The following is a 17,920-nucleotide window of genomic DNA, read 5'->3' as shown; positions in this document are numbered from 1 at the left end:
GCTTTTTAATTGATTTTGATGTTTCAAAGGCATACTTAAATGAGATATGAAATTTTACAAGTTTGTACAACATGAATTGAGTTAAGTAATGTGTATTCATCTTGTTTAAGCATGATTACAACTGAACATAATTAGGAATATGTGAGTCTTTCTGGTTCGGGCTTATGGCGGCTTGAATCAGGGAAAAAGACTTATGTGATTTTAGTTACGGGCCAGTTGTAGTGAGTTCTTTAATGTATATGCTATCATAAATGTTTTATTTAGGTCTTATATAATTTGAGAACTGAAAGGCCAAGATATTAATTAGAGTCTTATCGATTTGCTCAGTGAGAGTTTATGGGAGCTCTTATCGAGAAAGTCAGGTTTATTGCTTTAATTATGTTTTGATGTTTTCTTTAAACTTTTCATAAATTCAGTTTTGAATCATATTAGATCTGATATAAATATTTGTGATAGAGATAAATGTGAGTTTGATTGCTTTTGGTAAGATAGGATTATGATGTAGGGATGCCCTGTTTCTGAGGAAAAATGCTCCTACACGTATTGTGATTGAGGTTTATAAAATTGTTCTATTATGATAGTTTCATTATGTCATTTGATGATAAACTGATTATGAGCATCTTGGTAAATACAAAGTATGTGAAAAATAAATATGAGCATATTGATTTTGTTGCATATTGACCATATGTGCGGATGCAGAATGATGTATATGTGATATTACTGCATATTTGTTCATGAATATTTGAAATGCTATGATATTGTATGAATAAATTGTTAAACAACATGTTGACATAATTTCTTTTTTCTCAAATTACTCAAAATCTAAACTTTTTTTTCTTACTTGGATTTGAGATCTATATTTGAGGCTAAAATCTATAATTTTTTGATAAACTTTCATAATTATATCCAATATGACACCAATTAAAGCATTTATATATTAAAAAATATGAATTTTTATTTTTTCTCATATTATCCAAATTTTAAACTTTTTTTAGTTTTCAGATCCAAACAAGCCCCAAGTGAACAGCCTTCTCTTCTTCTTTCTTTATTACTGAACCTGAATCTTTTCGAATCTGGTACGGATCGAATGGGGTCATTTGACACCCTAACTGCAAGTCTCGGAGCATTTGGAGAGTGGAGTTCCAACGCTCACACATCCAAACACCTTTTTAACGACGAAAAAGACGGTCGTTGCTTGTAGTACAACTAGTTATCCTCTCAAGAGAGTTTAGGAGCGTTGTCTTCCTCTTTCTCCAGCAGAGCTGCGCATCTCTCTCTCTCTCAACCCCAAGTCATCACCACCATGAACTCGTTAATTCCACTGTCCTCACCCCAAATCCCCACCTTCTGTAAGGCCACCTCTTCCTCCTCCCACCCCCTCTTCTTCTTGTCCTCCCCAAATCCTAAAACCCCTCCCATCCACCTCCAACCTCGTCTTCATCGTCGTTTTCTTCTTTCTATATCTCATTCGGGCGTCTTCTGCTCTTCATCTTCGTTGTCGACGCCGGCCACTGCAGAGGAAGGAAGCTTCTCCGACATCGTACCCTTCGATGATTTTTCCGAGAAGGATTGGTCGTTCCTCGACATCGACCACGTCAATTCGGAGAAGGAGATCGAGGAGAAGACGCGGCGCATCATGGCCGCGGCCGCCATCGAGGAGTCGTCGAAGGTGGTGGTCTGCTTGGGCACCGAGGACTTCGTCGACCGGCTGAGGGCTTCTCACCAGTGCCCATTGCTCGTCGTCCACTATTCCCTCTATGTTCTCTCGGGAGTGAAGGAGAAGTATGATACGGTGAAATGTTGGCAGGGCGACATCGTCGACGTGCCGGAGCGGTGGGCTCCTTTCGACGCCGTCTTCCTCAGCTACTTCCCGGCGTTGCCGTGCCCTCTGGATCGCCTCTTTGATGCACTTGTCTCTCGCGTCTCGCCAGGTAAAGTCTAATTGCTCTTCATCTTCCGATGCACATTGTTTTCTTGGATTTCTTTGTTGTTTCTCCATTTTTTATTGCTCAATTGCTATAAGATTGCCTTGATGAAGCAGCATGAATTGGTGAACAATTTTTGCATAAATGTTTCATTGTTAATGTTATACATCAGTTGAATAGTTAGTTTAGTGAAATCTAAGGGTGCACACCGGCTGAGCTGTAGCCGAGCTTGGGCTGTTCAAGCTCGGCGCGGACAGAAATAACACTGCTCGAACTTGGCTCGAGCTAGGAGGTGAGCTTGGACAACATTGTTTAGGCTCGACGGACTTAAAAAAAAGAATGTTTTACATTTTGGTAAAGGTACAAAGCCTGACCATTAGAGTAGCCCGTACTTTTTTCTGATTTAAAGGACAGAGAAAATATATATAAATGAACTTCACAGCTGGATTGTCAAAAATAGATCACCTTTAGGCGGGGGCCGGATTTTCACAACTGGATTGTTAAAAATAAAACAACTTTAGTAATTGTGGGATTCAAACCCATCACTTTTTGATAAAAGGCGATCACCCTCACCCTGCCAATTAACGCAAAAACACTTTCCTAGTGAAATCTATGTTTTTTGTGGATATTCCTGTTATCTTACCAACTTCAGAATATATAGTAGGATAAGTTGGGAACTTGAATTGTCTTACTTTCCTAGCAAAGTGTGTTCGTCCAAACACCTTATTATAATTGTTCACTGATTCAAAACAGAGAATGAGTGTGATTCTACTGAACATTTTCAGAAATTATTACTTTTCCAGTATAAAGTTTTTTTTCCTGTTTTTTTTTTTTTGCCCACAATGTCTCTGCCTTCCTTGTTAGGGGCAACAGCGGTTTGTTATCTGACCTGGAATGACCAAGGTTCGAAACCCATGAGGGGACATCCCTTGCCGCAAAGTCTGCTGGCTGTACTCCCTGGTGGCCAGGGGGGGGGGGGGGGGGGGCTCAAGTGTTTTACCAACGGGAGGCCTACTAGCCAATACGCGGTCGGTAATCGGGGATTAACTTGGCCTAGGAATTTTTTCTTCATAATTTTCGGACTACTGGATATGCATATATTTGTATGATGATTATATCATTATATGGTACCATCAGAGTGCACATGCTCAGACCAATAATATTTACAAAGTCACTGGTGCTGTGCACTAAAATTTCTGAAGTGCCTATCCGACCTTTCTTTTTTTTTTTAATGAGGAACCCTCGCCGAAGAGAGAAAAACCCCGGGTGGGGCCCCAAGACTGCCCTGCCTTACGTGGCTCACCTTTGAAAGCTATGGACACACCCGTGTGCCAGCAGGGTTTTGATCCGATGCCTTCATCTGAGCACCCTCACAACCACCCTGCTGACAATGCGAGTGACTCCCGCGATGGTTTATCGGGTACCTGTTGTTTATGCACCGTTTGTGTAATTTTATTCTGTAAAGCAAAGCCACTTCCTACAGTTAGAAATGAGTTTCTGCCTTGTTGAAAAATTAGAAATAGTTTCTACCACTCGAGTAAAGGGTAACTTTTGATGAAAAACCATTTCCTGCATTTAGGAGAAATTCTAAAAAAAAAAATTGGTCCACAAAACTTTTCAATGGCTTCATCAGAAAATGAACTTCGAGAGTTTTGTTAATCTCTTAAGCAGGCATTTACTTTACCATTATTTTCCATTTATCCAAAAAGATGAGAAGAAACTTGGATATTTCTTTCTCTGTTGAAAGGGGTGTAACATGTAACTGTAATCATCCCATTTTTTGGATAAACCGGTTAGCATGTTGGAAAGGAGTAGGATAGTAAATTTAGTATGTTATGCTCAGGTTAATCTCACAGTATTCATGCCCTATTGGACAAACTAGAGCTTTCTTTTTCTTATTTTTTTTTTTGGAAGAAAACAACATTCATGTGCTTAAAATGAGACTTTTATATGCACTTCCTTCATGAGGCGTATCTTATTTTACTCTGCAAATAGGTGCAAGACTAGTAATCAGCTATGCACAAGGGCGAGAAATTGTTGAACGACAAAGGCAGCGGTATCCTGACATGGTAACTTCTGAATTGCCTAACAAGGTTACCTTGGAGAAGATAGCATCTGAGCATTCATTTCAATTAATCGAGTTCATAGATGAGCCTGCATTTTATCTTGCTACTCTGAAGTATAAAGAATAAAGTTGGTTTGTAAAGTATTGGTAAGGATTATTTGGTCCTTCACCATGTAATTTTGGGAGTTAGTGATGTTTTGTAGACATGGTTGGTTTGGATTCCATCTTTATGCTTCACTTTGAAATTGTAAATGATTTTGTAGTCTTTATATCTTAGTTTCTCTCACAATGACATGGAATTAGGGCAATCACAAAGAGAAAGAAGAGAAAAGATACGAAGAATAGACTTTATTAGCTAAAAGAATGAGAAGTTAAAACAATGTATTTGGACGATCCCTTTACTTCACTAAAAGACAAAAGAAATGTTGACTCTACCTCTAGTTATAGCAAAAGTACAGAAATGCCCTATAAATCATGATATTTACACAAAGAGGGCTAGCACAATAAGGGTAAAAGTATATTTTCTCAACACTCCCCCTCAAACTTGAGATGATGCTAACGAAATCATTCCAAGTTTGGAGAAAAATGTTCTAAAGTGACATGGTGGAAGACTTTTTGTAAACACATCAACAATTTGATCTCTCGACTCCACATGCATGAGAGAGATAACCCCATCTTCATAAGCACACCTCGTGAAGTGACAATCAATATCAATGTGTTTTGTATTATCATAGAATTCAAGATTCTTGGCAATATAAATTGCACTTATATTGTCACAGTATAGAGGGGTCTTCTCATGAATAAGAACACCAGGATCTCTTATTAACCATCTAATTCAAATGAGTTTTGTTGTGACTTGAGTCATAGCTCACCACTCTTCGTTGTTTCTTACTCTTCCATAAAATCAATGAACTCTCAAAACACACACAAAAAACTAGATGCAGGTCTTTAGTAGAGCCCCCAAAGTCAGCATCACAATAGGCTCTAAGTTCACAAGGAGTAGAAGAGGAGAATTTCTCATAACTCATAGTATCTCTGAAATAATTGATTATCCTTAAACAACAGCTAGATGAACTGGCCTTAGCTCATAAACTAGCTGACAGCATGTAAACATATGAAATATCTTATCAAATTATGGTTAGGTATATCAAACTACCAACCAATTGCCTCTATAGAACATGATCATTTAGTTCTTCTCCATCTAATGATCTTAGCTTGCATTGACCTCCATAGGAGATTCTACTCTCTTAGTATCATCAATAAGTCTTACTTTTGACACCAATTCAGTATTATAATTATGTTGGGCCAAATAGACTCCTTGTCTTGAGTATGCCACCTCAAGGCTCAAGATTCCTAAATCCTTCATTTCAAATACACAGGCCAACTTTCTTTTTGTGTCTTCAATCTTTTGAATATCATCTCATGATGACTTTGTTCAAATCCCAATGATCTAACTATTGAACTGAACTTCTTAAACTATGCTCTTGGAGTTTGTTTTAGACAATACAATGCTCTCTTTAGGTTACAAACTCTTCCTTCGGGATCAGAATATCTTTACAGAAGCTCCATGTGGACTTTTTCTAAGTCTCTATTTAATATAGCATTTTTTATGTGTAACTGCTATAGATTCCAAGACTTTAGAGAAACAATGATGAGAAAGGTTATGATGGATGTCATATGAGCCACATGAGCAAAAGTCTACAAAATCAATGTCATACTATTGACTATATCCCTTAGCTACTAGCCAGACCTTATACCTCTCAATTGATTCATTTGTCTTAGTTTTGATTTTATAAATCCATTTGCATACCACTACATTTTCCCCATATGGTAGTTTTACAAGTTCTCAGGTTTGCATTCTTTTCAGAGCACCTAACTCTTCAGCCATTACCTTTTGTTGTTCTTATTAGGAAACTACCTCTGCATAAGAACTAGGCTCAACATAGAATGAATTAGGGCTAAGAATGTATGATGCCTTGGAGAGGTCTCATAAGAAACAAAACAAGTATGAGGAACAAAAACACGAGAACTATGACGTGCGTGAATAGTTGGAGGGGAAGCAACTTGAATTGTATCAACAGAATCAACAAGAGGAAAATCAGAATTGGCTTCTAATGGTTCAATCTCTTCTTGCTCTACTCTTTCCAAAAAAGGATACAATCACTACTACTTTCCTCCTCTCATATGTTTGCCCAAATCTATCAAATGGTACGCCAACATTACTTTGAATATAACCTCACTTTCCTTTTTTTTTCTCAGGGCAAGGCATAAAAAAAGATATATCTTGCTCACTATCTCTTCCTTATTCTGCTCAAAGTAAGGCATATTCTCCACAAACCCCACATGTCTGAAAATTCAAAATTTCTTATTAACAGAATCATAACATTTTATCCTTTTTCCCCCTCTACAAACCCTAGAAAACAACATTTTGTAGCACAAGAAGAGTGATTATCACTATATCTCTCAGGTAACAAAACAAAAAATGTACAACCTAAAACCTTCAACAAGTTACAATTGGGTGCTACACCATACAATTTCTAATAAGGTAATATACTTTTTAATGCTCCATATGATATTCTATTAATCTGATAAACTGCCATGCTAGGAGCATCAACCCAATAAACTTTAGGTACTTGGTTGGTAAACATGAGAGCTCTAGTCGTTCCAAGGATATGCATGTTCTTCCTTTTTGAAACACTATTTTGTTCAGGTGTAGAAGGGCATGATTTTTATGCACAATGCCTTTCTCCTACAAGCAGTTCTCAATCATACAACTAATATATTCTCCCCTTGAATCTAGGTAAAGGATTTTAATTTTTAGAGGAAAATTGAGTTTCAATCATTGCACAAAATTTTCTAAAGATTTCAAAAAACTCATTTCTATTTTTTATGAAGTAAATCTAAGTGTATTTTGTACAATCGTCAATGAAAGTCACAAATTAAGAAGAACCTCCTTAAGAGAACACTGGTGAAGGTCCCCAATCATCAGAATGTACAAGATCAAAAGCTCTATCTAACTCCACTAACTTAGACCCAAAAGGCAGAGCATGACTCTTTGGCAACTTACGACTTTCACAATTCTTGACATGCTGAGTCTTTGAAACTTTCAGAGGACAAAAGATACTGAAGACATGAAATAAAAATGTGACAAAGTCGTTGATGCCATAACATAGATTCTTCCAAAAGTGCTGCTCACAGACGGACTTCTGATCTCTTCTACAACCCCATATCTAGCCAATCTAGGTAGTAAAGGTCTCATTTTCTACGGCCAATTCAAATCCTCTTCCCTGATGGCTGATCCTGCACAACACAATCAAGTGAAGAGAAGGTAACAATATAATTAAGTTTGGTTAATTGTCTAACAGAACTGAGGTTCATAACAAGAGAGAGAACATGACGAGCTTGAGAAACATTCAACTTTTTTCCCTGGACAAAAAGGGTTAATGGATCTAATATTGGAGATAGGTTTAGAAGATCCATCTGCACTGGGAATAGAACCACTACAAGGAGAACAATTCTCTAGAATGGATTCATGAGCCGTCATGTGACATGATGCTCCTGAATCAATTAGCCAATCAGTAGGACTATCAAGGATACCTGCAAAGGCAATACCAAAGGAAGAAGAAAGAACTAAAGAGTGAGGAACAATGACTGGTTGAGCTAAGAGCTGCTGGATCTCCTACTGAATACGTTCAAGAGACAGTCTAACCACTTGATAGGGCATCTGAAGTGCAACTCAAAATGGGTGAGGATGGCACTGAACTCATATCAAATCTGAATTCTCGAGACCTACCACTACCTATACCTCAACTTCTGCCCCTTAGCTACCTAGATACAACAAGAGAATGCCTTCAAAAGAGTTCCCACCAATGTTGTGAAAAGCGTTGAGGCATAGCGTAGTGTAGTGCTCTACCAAAAACTAAAGTGAGGCATAAACATCGACGCATAAAGCGTAAGCCTTATTTTTTTTAAACAAAAAAAAATATTTAAAAATATCTATTAATACAAACAAATAAAATAAATGTTTTATTGATGAAACAACCAATAAGAAATAGAAAATATCAAATAAATACCAAAAAATATGACATTAACATGTAAAAGTAACATGAATGCAACAATCTTATCTATATAAGTATCTAAGAAATAAAATATGAGCATCGAATAAAAAATTTAGTAACAAAATCACTAACAATCAAATTTCTCAACATCATGTCATCATCAGAAAATGCATATTAGCATTAACAACTAAAAAATAAATTTAAAATAAAAAATTAAGATCTCACGGAAAAAAGTAGATGCTAAAATACAAATTATATTATAGTATATATAATATACTGAAATACAGATTATATTGTAGAATATACATAATTACATATATATATATATAATTGTATATACATATATAATTATATATTCAATTACAGAAGCACAATAATACATAAACATGCTTTCGGGTTTTTATAGAAAAATTCACAGAAACAAATAAAATTCAAAAAATAATAAATATGCATATATCCACAAAATTAACATGCTTTCGTGGTTTTATAAAAAAATTAATTGACAAAATTGACTATGCATGCTTTCGGGCTTTTATAGAAAAATTCATAGAAACAAATAAAATTCAGAAACTAATAACTATGCATATATCAACAAAATTAACATGCTTTCAGGCTTTTATAGAAAAAATTATTCAACAAAATTAACTATGCAGGCTTTCACAAAAAAATAAAAATCCAACTGATAAAAATTTGAAAAACTAAAAACATACAAATAACAATCAAAAGAAGAGGGAGGAGGCGAGCAGAAGGGAGAAAGAACAAGGGAGAAGAAGAAGAAAAATAGGGGAGAAGGGGCAGAGGAAGAAGAAACAATGAGACACGAGAAGAGGAAGAAACTGAGAGAGAGGGAGACATGAGAGACTGAGAGAGAGGGAGAGACAGAGAGAGGGAGAGGGAGAGTGAGAAACAGAGGGAAACAAGACACGAGAGAGAAAGAGGGAGAGTCGAGAGGAAGACAACAAGAGCGGGAGACAGCGAGACACGAAACATGAGAGAGAGAGTGAGACAACGAGACACGAGAGAGAGGGAGAGTCGAGAGGCGAGGGAGAATAGAGAGAGTCAAGATGCAGCAAGAGACGGAAGGACAAAGAGAGAGGGAGACAACGAGAGAGGGAAAGACAGAGGGAGAGGGAGAGGGAGAGGGAGAGAGAGGGACACAATGAAAAGGAGGGCGAGAGAGGGAGACCCTCTTCTTCTTCTTCCCTTCGGTAAAGAGCGAGGATGGCGAGAGATGGGAGAGAGAGGGCGAGAGATGAGAGACGAGAGGGTGGAGGCCCTAATCAGTTGAGCCTCCCCCTTTTTTTGGGTCAAATGGGGGCTTTGACTCTATTTGACCCAAAAAAATGAGGTGCATGCCTTAGGCTAAGGCGCGCTTCACCATGAGGCATGCGCCTCGTATGATTTGCACTTTTTATGTGCACCTTTTTAACAACATTGGTTCCTACCAAGTGTCTTATTCTTAGTTTCTTCAACCATCAACTCAAATAATGTTTGTACAAGACAGAGAAGAGATGTTCTATGCAGAATCCCATTACGCATAATATCAAACTCGGTGTGTAGGGCCACAAGTAGGTCTATAATCTGCTATTGATCTTTAGCTTCATCCTCTAACTTCTTACATTCCCCACACTTCTTATGCTTTGATCATCACATTCAGAAGCATAATAAGGACATCCCACAACCGCTGAAACTTTGTAAAGAAGATCTGAACCAACTCTCGTTCTTGCTTCAAATTTTTGAGGTCTTGGGCCAATTGATATCTACGACTGCAATTAGACTGCTCATAGATTTGCTTCAAGTAATCCCATGCATCTCTAGCCTCTTTGAACTTCATAATATTTAGAACAATAATCTGCTCTATTGAACACAATAGCCAATATTTAACCTTGGCATTGTCTTTGTCCCATTATGTAAAGGCAATCTCATAATCCTTGTCATGACTTTCTGATTTTTCTTGGGCACATCCAAGTATCCAACATATCGAAACCCCTTCACAACAGTTTTAACATAGTCAGTCTAGTAAGAATAATTGGTCCCATCCATCTTGATGGGTATCTCATACAATTTTCTTTTATTTTGTGTCTAGTTTATCTCATTCAATTTTTATAAACTTTCATGCTTATTTGATATTTCAATTCTGCCAAACACCGGGACTGGTTACATAACTTCAAGTTCTGTAACAGGTCCATTTCTTGATATGGAATAATGACTTCCTGAAGTCACCATTTCTAAACAGGATTGATTTTCCATTTCTGTAAATTGAAGTTGTTTTCTGATTATGTTGAGCAACTTCTTTTATAAATTTGAGAGAAATTGAGTCAGTTTAGCTTCTAAAACACTCAAATTACAAAAGCCTGTTTGTTAAAATCCAATTTCCTGTTTCTAAAATTAATTCTTCAATGTTTTAGTTATATCTCAAGTTTTAAAATTGATTTTTAAGTTATGTAAAAAGGAAATACTTTTCTGATGTGTTCTGAATCCATGGATTCATTTTGAGCTTGATTTGAGTTGTTTTAGACCTTCATTCACCCAAAATGCTCTGACAGGTTTGCTTGTAAATCTTGATTCTGTAATTTCCTGTTTTAATTGGATAAAAAACCTTAATTCAGGTTTTTCTTCAATCTTTTCTTGAATTTTTCAATTTTAGAGTGTCCTTAAAGTTGTTAGGGTCTCCATATCAAATTTCATAAATTTTTATAGTCATTTGACTATTCATTTATTGCATTTTTCAAAATCGATTTTATAAAAAACAAATTTTTTGTTAAAATGAAGTTAAATTGAGTATTTTAATATTTTAAAATTTAATTTTTAAATACAATTCATATATTTCATAAATTAAAAATATTTTTCATCAACTTGGATTGCTTTATCTTCATTTTAATAAGTTTTGGAGTTTATTTGATTTTATTTCAATGATTTTCAATGTCTGTTTTTTAAATTCTTTAAGTTCAAGGTTAAATTCACTTTAAATTCAAAATTTTAAAATAAATTTATATATTTCAAAACTCAATTTCGAAAATTTAAAACTCCAAAACACATTTTCAAATGCTTTTGTAAAGTCATGCATTATTTGCATTTATTTTGTTTATTTTTTCTTTATTTTTTTGGCATAAAAGGCTAATTTTAACTAATTTTCTTCACTTTTTCAATAATTGAAGAAAAATTCATAAAAGCCTATATTTATTTCTAACAAGTTTGCTAATTTGTAGGAGTTTTATATTTTGTTATTTCATCAATTATTGTATTAATTCAAGGGTTGTAATTGAACAATTAATAAGAATTTTACTTTATGCTTAGTTTATGAATGAAAGAGCATATAATTTAATTTTGTTTTTTATAATTAATTTATTTTTATTTCAATTACACCATGGTGAAACACGAATGACACAGGCACCACTTTAATAAAGAATAATAAAACTAAGTAAAATTCATATTTGTGGTCATAGTTAGAATACGAATAATACTTTGAATTATTATTCTTTATTAAGAAAAAAATTGACCTACACTCTTAGGTCATTTTAAAAATTATCATATTTTAAAATTTATTTTCTTCATTTCTTTATTAGAATATGAATAAAGATTAATTCAAAGTATATTTATGGTCGTAGTCATTGATATATGAAATATTAATCTCATTTAAATTCTATAAAGGCACAAAATTTCCTTTTAATATAAAATTCTCAATAAATTTTTTTCAAAAACTTTTTATAAAATAATGCATTCATCATTTAGAATAGAATTACATCATTTCTTTTCTTTTTTTAATTTTCAATTTTTTTTAAAACATTTTCTATTTTTCAAGGGATTTTTGAAATATTTTAAAGATTATTTCATTTTATTTTCAAAATTATTTCATTTTCAAATTCAAAGTCATTTTTAAATTCAAAGTTCAATTTCAAACTCTATTTTCAATTTTCAATTTTCAATTTTCAATTTTCAATTTTCATTTTTCAATTTTCAATTTTCAATTTCAAATTCAAATTCAATTTCAATTTCAATTTCAATTCTAATTTCAATCTCAACTTCAATATAAATTTCAATTTCAACTTTAGTTTCAATTTCAACTTTAGTTTCTATTTCAACTTCAATTTCGATTTCAATTTCAATTTTGACTTTAAAATAATTTCTATTTTCAATTTCAATTTTACAGCATTTCTTAAGTATTTTTTAAAAAAAATTGAAATTTCTAAAACACTTTCAATTTCAAAATATTTTCTAAATGATTTTTGAAATATTTTCAAAGTTAATTTCAAAATCATGTTGGGATATTTTCCAAATCATTTTCCAAATAATTTTTAAAGTAATTTTGAAATCATTTCAATTCAATTTTCAAATAATTTTTTAAGTAATTTTGAATTAATTTTTAAATCATTTCAATTCAATTTCCAAATAATTTTCAAAGTAATTCCGAATTAATTTTGAAATCATTTCAATTCAATTTTCAAAGTAATTTTGAGTTGATTTTGAAAGTATTTCAAATATTTCCAAACAATTTTCCAAAGTATATTTTCAAATTAATTTTGAAATCACTTGAAAATTCAAAAGTTTAAAATATCTTCAAAACATTTTAAATCAAGACAATTTTCCAAGGCATGCATCCTATTTTCAAAGTAAAATCACAACACAAGCATGATTCTACGTGCATTCAGGACTTAGAATAATCTTTTAAGCAAATTTAAGCAAGTTAAAGACAAATTCTATCATTGGTTCGATTACCCCGGTAAATGGGTCAGAAACGATTGAACCTCGTATTGAAGAGCGGTGCACGTCTTCCAATTTTCCTACATTTTAAAAAACGGAGGCAAAGATTTTTCAAAAATCTTTTTCAAAAAGTCAAGTGAACCTTGCAAGAGTTTTTCTTCCTATAAAAGAGGAAAATCTTTGCAACGACTAAATAAAAATTAAGCCTCAATAATCAACTATATTAAACAAACGTCAATGATACTCGTAAGACCATTATCATAGTCACAAACAAATCTGGTTAACAGGAACCTCAACATCGAGAAAAGCTTACAAAACAACAAACACCCAAATCACATGTACATTCTTCAATTTCGTGATGTTGCCATCTGATTTTAACCAGAGGAATAGTGTTTGTTCTCAAAATTTGATCCCTTCTAACCCTAATTTCTAATAGCTTTTCCTTAACAATCATATCTTCTCGAATTGCTATATCATGATGCTAGATAATATGTGATGAACCATAAACATATTTTTGCAACATTGAAACATGAAATACATTATAAATCTGTGCATATTGAGGAGGCAATTCAATTATGTATGCTGTCTCGCCAATTTTTTTCAAAATTTTAAAAGGTCCTACAAATCTAGGGCTTAACTTTCCCTTCTTCCCAAACTTTTACTTAGAGATACTTTGACAAAGACCATGTCATCAACTTTAAAAGTGATTTCCTTTCGTCTTTGATCAAGTTAACTTTTTTTGTCGGCTCTGGGCAGCACATAGTCTATTTCAAATCATATTTACTTGTTGAGTATAATGTTGGTGATTTTAACTTCTGTTCACCAATTTCATTCCAATAGAGTGGTGATCGACAAGGTCTTCTATATAAAGCTTCGTATGACGCCATTCCAATATTAGCATGATAACTATTATTATAAGCGAATTCAGCTAGCATAATATGAATATCTCAATCTCATTTCCATTCTAGCATACATGTGCATAACATATCTTTCAGAGTTTGAATACTACGCTCTGATTGTCCATTAGTTTGGGGATGAAATGCAGAACTAAATTTTAATTTTGTTCTTAAGGCTTGCTGAAGTTGGTTCCAGAATCGAGAAGTAAATATGAGATCACGATCAAAGATAATCAAAATTGGTATTCCGTGCAGTCTTATGATTTCTCGAATATATAAATCTGCCAGACTTTCCAATAATTGATTTATATGAATGAGCAGAAAATGGGCTGATTTAGTTAATCGATCAATAATAATGCAAAGGGTTTATATGATAGCAAAAAAAGAAGATAAAAAGTAATTTAAAACACGTGTGATAAGGTATATAAAGAGGTTTATGACAAGTTGGATACCAAAGAGGGCAAGAATGATATTTATAGGCTTGCAAAGATGAGATATAGAAAATCGAGGGATCTGGGTATGGTTAGATGTATCAAAGATGAAACGCAAAGGGTTTTAGTCAAAGATGAGGATATTAAGGAGAGATGAAAAGATTATTTTGATAAGCTATTTAATGAAAGTCGTGCTCAGGATCTTGGAGACTTCTCCATTCTTTTTCATGAGATGAATCGTGACTTCATGCGCAAGATTCAAAAGAAAGAAATTACAGAGGCTTTGAAAAAAATGAAATCAAGAAGGCAGTTGGCCCAGATGGTATACCTATCGAGGCTTGAAGATGCTTGGGTGAGAAAGATTTAGAATGGTTGACAAATCTTTTTAACAAGATTTGGCAGACAAATAAGATGCCGAATAAGCTGAGGAAGAGTACTTTGGTGCCTCTATATAAGAATAAGGGTGATATACAAGATTGCTCAAACTATTGTGGTATAAAACTCATGAGTCATACTATGAAACTTTGGGAGAGGGTGATTGAGTATAGGTTGAGAAAGGTTGTCATGATATCGGAGAATCAATTTGGTTTTATGCCTGAAAGATCAACTATGGAAGCTATACATCTTCTTAGACAACTTATTGAGAGATATAGAGAGAGGAACAAAGATTTGCATATGGTTTTTATTGATTTGGAGAAGGCATACGATAGAGTACTTAGGGATGTTCTCTGGTGGACAATGATGAAGAAATGTGTTTCTCTCAAGTACATTAGTATAATTAAAGATATGTACGAAGGAGTAGTAACCAATGTCCGCACTTGTGGAGGGGTGACAACCAATTTTCCTATAGCGATTGGGTTACATCAAGGATCTGCATTAAGCCTTTTCCTATTTGCTATAGTGATGGATGAGCTTACGAGATCAATTCAAGAAAATGTGTCGTGGTGTATGTTGTTTGCTGATGATATTGTTTTGATTGATGAGTCTAGAGCTGGGGTTAATGCTAAGTTAGAATTATGGAGACAGACATTGGAAGCAAGAGGTTTTAAGTTGAGTAAGACAGAATATATGGAATGTCGGTTTAGTAAGCAACGAAGTAGTGATGAGAGTGTAGTGAAGCTTGGTGAGTAAGAAATACTGGTGGATGATTGTTTCAAATATTTGGGATCTATCATTCAAAAGTATGGAGAAATTGATGAAGATGTAAATCATAGGTTGGGTGGATGAAATGGAAAAGTGCAACTAGAGTGTTGTGCGATCGTAGAATGCCATTACAGTTGAAGGAAAAGTTTTATAGGACGGCAATTAGGCCCACTTTAATATATGGTACAGAATGTTGGGCTGCCAAGAGACATCATATTCAAAAAATGAGTGTAGCTGAGATGCGTATGCTTAGATGGGTGTGTGGAAATACAATAAAAGATAAGATTCGAAATGAGGAGATACGTAAGAAGGTAGGCGTTGCATCCATTGAAAATAAGATGAGAGAGAATTGTTTACTGTGGTTTGGACATATTCGGCGAAGGCCTAATGATGCTCCAGTTAGAAGGATGGAGAAATGGGGAAAATATATTAGTTAAAAGAGATCGGGGTAGGCCTAAGAAGACTTTGATGGAGATGATAGGAAAGGATATGAATGCTTTGAACCTCACCGAGGACATGGCATTGGATAGAAATGATTGGAGGAGAATGATTCATGTGGAAGATCCAGAATGATTTTCTTTTTTGCTTCATATCGCCGACCCCAATTGTTTTGGGATGAAGGCGTAGTTGTTGTTGTTGTGATCAATAATAACCCAAATTGCATCATGCCATTTTCGAGTCTTAGGCAAACACACTATAAAATCTATAGTAATTTCTTCTCATTTCCATTATAGAATTTCAATTTCTTGCATCATTCCACTAGGTTTATGATGTTTTGCCTTTACTTGTTGGCAAATCAAGCACTTTGAAACATAATTTGCTACATCCTTCTTCGTACCATTCTACCAGTACTTTCTTTGCAAATCTTTGAACATTTTTGTACTTCCTGGGTAGATAGTATATTTGCTTTTATGGGCTTCTTCAAGTATTTCATTTCTCAATTCAGGGTTATTCGGTACCCATATTCGATCCTTCATCAAGATGTTCCCATCTTCTTTAAGTCGGAAAGAAACATCATCTTTATGTTGGGCTCTGGCTAGAAGTTCTTCATATTGAGAATCTTTACATTGTTCATCAACAATTCAGATGAGGATTTCTAGTCGAACTATTAAGTTAAATAATCGAATCCTCCCTGGTTCTGTTGCAAAGGATTTCCAATTAATAAAATCTTCAATAAGTTTCCACTCTTTGTTTATGAGACTTGCCAAGGTGCCTCTAGTTTTGCGATTAAGAGCATCGACTATAATATTCTCCTGTCCAGGATGATAAAAAAGTGTGAACTCATAGTCTTTAATAAATTTTAGCCAACGTCGTTGTCTCATATTTAGTTTTTTCTGTGAGAATAAATATTTGAGGCTCTTATGATCACTAAATACTTCAATTTGTTCTCTATAAAAATAATGTCTCCAGATCTTTAGTGCAAAAATAACTACCGTAAGTTCTAAGTCATGGGTTGGATAATTCTTCACATGTTTTTTCAATTGTCTTAATGCATAAGCAATAATTTTTCTGTGCTACATCAATACACAACTCAGGCCTATTCTAGACGCATTTGTATATACCTCAAATCTGTCTTGCTCTAAGGGTAGACTTAGTACTGGAGATGTAGTAAGATTTTTCTTCAAAATCTGGAAGCTTTCTTCACATTTAGCGTCCTAATCAAATTTAACACCTTTCTTCAAAAGTTTGGTCATCGGTGATGTTATACGAGAGAAGTCTTGAATAAATTTTCGGTAGTATCTTGCAAGTCCAAGAAAACTTTGAATGTCTGTAATATTCTTAGGTTGTTTTCATTCTAATACTGCTTCCACTTTAGCAGGATCCTCAGAGATTCCATCCTTTAAAATTACATGACCCCAAAACATAACTCTTTCAGCCAAAATTCGCATTTAAAAAATTTGGCATATAACTGATTCTTTCACAGAGTATTCATAATAATCCTTAAATGTTCTTGGTATTGTTGCTTATTTTCAGAATAAATTAAAATATTATCAATAAAAATAATCATAAATGTATCTACAAATGGTTGGAACACACGATTCATAAGATTCATAAAGGTTGTTGGTGCATTTGTAAGTCCAAAAGGTATGACAATAAATTCATAGTGTTCATACCTTGGTCGAAAGGCCGTCTTAGAAATGTCTTCTTCTTTGATTCTGATGTGATGATATCCAGACCTAAGATCAATCTTCGAGAATACCTTAGCTTTCTGTAATTGATCAAATAAATCTTCAATTCATAATAACGGATATTTATTCTTTATGGTAACTTGATTAAGCAATCTGTAATCTATACATAATCTTAATGATCCATCTTTCTTCTTTACAAATAATATTGGCGCTCCCTTGGGAGACATATTTGGTCTAATAAATCTTACCTCCATTAATTCCAATAATTGCTTTTTCAGTTCTGTGAGTTTCGCTGGTGCCATTCTATAAAGAACTTTAGAGATCAGTGCGATTTCTGGTATTAACTCAATACCAAACTTGATTTCTCTATGTGGAGAAAGTTCTGATAATTCGTCAGGAAAAACATCTGAAAATTCACAGACAACATCCGAACTTTCAATGGAAATTACTACTGGCTTGGCAAGAGTAATGGAAAGTGTACGTGCTATTTGTGTTTCACCATTGTAGAATTGGAAAATGTGCATATGCATGACAAACAATAGCAATTAATATTAAGAAAATAAACTATATGC

General features: G+C 34.1%; 1 protein-coding gene across 1 annotated transcript; it reads left to right on the top strand.

Moving 5' to 3' along the window:
• The first annotated feature begins 1,229 nt into the window (after nucleotides 1-1,229).
• LOC149820180 (uncharacterized) lies at nucleotides 1,230-4,242 on the top strand. The gene is made up of 2 exons (XM_089982987.1): nucleotides 1,230-1,931; nucleotides 3,921-4,242. The coding sequence occupies exons 1-2, from the start codon at nucleotides 1,304-1,306 to the stop codon at nucleotides 4,115-4,117; spliced, it is 825 nt and encodes a 274-aa protein (XP_089839113.1). The 5' UTR covers nucleotides 1,230-1,303; the 3' UTR covers nucleotides 4,118-4,242.
• Nucleotides 4,243-17,920: the final 13,678 nt, after the last annotated feature.

This window comes from Nuphar pumila, chromosome 12 (assembly GCF_984573655.1).
Source record: "Nuphar pumila chromosome 12, dmNupPumi1.hap1.1, whole genome shotgun sequence".
Classification (NCBI taxonomy): domain Eukaryota; kingdom Viridiplantae; phylum Streptophyta; class Magnoliopsida; order Nymphaeales; family Nymphaeaceae; genus Nuphar; species Nuphar pumila.
Note: the sequence above shows the minus strand (reverse complement) of the source record. Positions and strands in the feature narration are given on the sequence as shown.

Coding starts and splice junctions, on each gene's coding strand:
- LOC149820180 (XM_089982987.1), top strand. CDS start 1,304: ATGAACTCGTTAATTCCACTGTCCTCACCCCAAATCCCCACCTTCTGT. Junction 1,932..3,920: donor TGTCTCTCGCGTCTCGCCAG/GTAAAGTCTAAT, acceptor CTCTGCAAATAG/GTGCAAGACTAGTAATCAGC.